Source organism: Condylura cristata, unplaced genomic scaffold (genome assembly GCF_000260355.1).
Source record: "Condylura cristata isolate star-nosed mole 26May11 unplaced genomic scaffold, ConCri1.0 scaffold00001, whole genome shotgun sequence".
Lineage (NCBI taxonomy): Eukaryota > Metazoa > Chordata > Mammalia > Eulipotyphla > Talpidae > Condylura > Condylura cristata.
The window spans coordinates 76,305,190-76,308,459 of record NW_004567102.1 but is presented as its reverse complement, the minus strand read 5'-3'; the positions used below and the strand labels follow the sequence as shown (position 1 = coordinate 76,308,459).

At 37.8% G+C, this 3,270-nt stretch overlaps 1 protein-coding gene across 1 annotated transcript in view; it reads right to left on the bottom strand.

Annotated features, from left to right (window-relative positions):
- The window catches only part of UTRN (utrophin), a 237,827-nt gene that overhangs the window by 46,950 nt on the left and 187,607 nt on the right, over positions 1-3,270 (bottom strand). The window contains exons 35-36 of the mRNA XM_012735025.1: positions 2,227-2,406; positions 118-246 (exon numbers count right to left, since the gene is read on the bottom strand). Of these exons, the coding sequence (XP_012590479.1) occupies positions 118-246; positions 2,227-2,406 (309 nt within the window). The remainder of the gene's footprint in view (positions 1-117; positions 247-2,226; positions 2,407-3,270) is intronic.

Below are 3,270 nucleotides of genomic sequence, written 5' to 3'. Positions count from 1 at the left end.
AGTTTTCCCCACAAGAACCGGAAGAACGTGCACCGGGGCACTGGGGGATCCCACCAACCGGAAGCTCACAGCCAAACCTGCCACTCTGGGCCCGTCACTCCTCCTTGCATTCGATACCTTCACGATTTCTTCCCGTTTATTTGCTGGTTTTTTCTCAATTTCATCCAACAGAGCTTCCGCTTGATAAAGCCAGGTGCTTATGTGAGCAACATTCCCATCAAATATTTCCAACTGGTTCTGGTGGTTCTAGGAAGGAATTAATAAATAAAATGCTTCTATAACCATATGAAATATATGACAATAATATCAGAAGCTATTTAAAAGAGCTTCAAAGGGCCTGCTGAACGCTGAATCTCAAGAAGGGTTTCCATTTTGCTGCAAAGCTTTTCCTGAGTAAGTTCTTCCTAAATCTGTACAGCTTTACTTAAGCACTTTTTGTATTTATTTGATTTAGAACATCAATAACATAAAAAGTTGAAGGGGATAATAGTGAACATTTCCTTTTCAGTTTCATATTGCTTATCTCTCTTGTTCCTCGTTTTTCAAAATCAAATAATCTTGTTTGTCCCCATTGATCATATTTTTCAAAAACTTGTTTAAGAAAGTAACGATATAAAAGAACAAGTAAAATGTGGGCTAAGATTCTGCCTACTCCACAAACTACAACTACTTAGAGGTCAGGGCCTTTGTCTTTTTAACTCAGTGTCACCAGCACAAAATCTAAAATCTTGCGCAGACCTCAGTAATATTTTCTGAAGCAGATATAAAATATGATTGAGGGAATATAGATAAAGAAGAGAAGCAAACAATCTGGCTTATTAAAACTTGATGAAGTGCTGAAACTAGAACTTGATCAAAAGCACCAGGAAGTCTTATGAAATCAAAAACTCTCTGAATAAAGGAAAAGAGTGCTTAAAGATGAGGAAACAACTTTAATCTATAACATGGAAAAACAGTTGAAAATACAAAATGAGAATATTCAGTACAAGAAAAGGCTTCGTAGTGATCTAAATTCCAGATAAGAATTGCTGAGTACCAAATGTATATACTCAATAAAGCAGGTAAATAAAATGTGCTCATAGGAATAGGAAAATATTATTTGGAAGGAGAATCTGGAAAGTCCGGATTCAAAATAGAAGAGGAAGGACTGTAAGAATGTAGAATTTAAGAACGATGACGATCACTATCGTAATACCTAAAATTCATAACTTATGGCTATAAGAGTGACTTATAATTTATACAAGATAATCATCACAAAAACATATATAATTTATAAGGCTGCCCACTTTACAAATGAGAACACAGAGACATAGAGGGCACTGGTGTAACTTGACAGCTAAAGCTGTCAGCGGCTAGAACCTGTTTTCTGAACTAGAACACAATTATTAGACAACTGTAAATATATTTACATATATGTGTTCAATCTATGATAGTGTCAGACTACGTTTTTAAAATAAAACAAGTAAGGTATACTGACTAAAATAGTAAAGCACATATTTCTGGGGTTAAAGTGTCAGCACTATCACTCTACCCCAGACACTGTAGCACAAGTTCAATCCCCAGCCAGGGAGCTGACCCACAGCACACAGTGGGTCCCTCCTTTCTCTCCTGTTGTAGCTCAGTAACTCTGACAGTTCTCCTCCCACTCTGTTTCTGGTTGATCTTCTCACCCCCTCACCTCTTGCTTCCACCCCAGTTCTTGTATGTATAAATAAATCAATCTTAAAATATAAAGTACCAGGCCCTCCCTGGTGGCGCAGCAGGTTAAAGCACTGCACTAAGAAGCTTAAGCCACTTAAGCATGAGTTCGATTCCCACCTGCCCCGGAGGAGATCCACATGGCACTGGCAAACCTCTCTTGACCCGCCCGCTCCCTTCAGCAGTGTACTTCATAGATCTGCCTGTTCTGCTCCCCACTCTATCCCTGGTGAACCCTCTCACCCTCCGCATCTCTGGCCTGTACCCCAGTTCTGTATGAATAAATAAATTAATCTTCAAAAAAAAAGTACCTATTTCTATGTATATCACAAATGACTTACTACTTAACTCAGACATTTTGAATTCTTTCTAGTTTTTACCTTTGCAAAGGAAACAATTAGAAGTAGCCCAATGAAAATAAGCCACAAGCAAAACATTATCGTGATACGGAGAAAAGAGAAGCTAGACTTCTTTTCAAAGAATTGAAGGAGAGAAGATTTCTAGTCAGAACATTGTAGGAAAACGCACCATCAAGGTGCTGCACCAGCTCTCTGTCCAGGTGCGGACACGGCTCCAGCCCGCGTTGAGCACACACAGCTGAGCTTCCAGGACAGGCTCACTACCCTGGATCAGGTTCTGGAGGGCGGCGCTGCTCTCGGTGACGGCATTGAGGTCAGCTTTTCTCTTTTCCAGATCCTTCAAGATAGTCTAGAAAATAAAAATACCAGGACCCACTTGATCTTTTGGAACAATATAAAAGTTTATTCAGCCTTAGTTTTTGACTTTTCTTGCACATATACATTGTAGTCTGTGATTCCATAGGTTACTTATCAGAGGTCAAAGCTTTTCAAAACCTTCCTATCTCTAAAGTTCTTAATAGAAATTAAAACATTGAATTCTGCACATGCCAAAGAATACAATAAATGCAGAGGAGAAAAGGTAATTTTTCTTTTGCTTTAATTACTAATTCCACTTAGAACATATAAACACCAATTATCTTCATCATAACCCTAGATATAAAAGATCAACTTTACTTCCAATAACTACAAGCTGACAAGGCAGAACTAGTCCAGAACTCACAATTGCAAAATATTAATAATGAAGTTATCTTTTTGATTGTACAGGAAAGTACTGATATAAACTGTATTTACTTGTAAGGATTATGTCCTTTAACTAGGTAACTTAACATATAATCTGCTGTATAAGCATTTCATCTTAAATACACCTTAGAACTGCTGCATCTATGCTTTGGTCTTATACTTATCACAATACACAAAGAGAATACTCAGCCTAGTCGGATAATCTCACATTCATAATTTTGACAAGGAACATTTGTAGACAGAGAACTAGAAAAAGAATGAGAACTACCAAGTTCTTCCAATCAAAAAGTAACATGCGTCTACCCTTACTGTGTAGAAACTTTTAAAGCCAACATTTAATCCTTTTTTTTTTTTTAAAGATTTATTTATTTATGCTTACAGAACTGGGGTACAGACCAGAGGCTCAGGGGCAGTGAGAGGCTTCACCAGAGACAGAGTGGGGAACAGAACAGGCAGATCTATGAAATACACT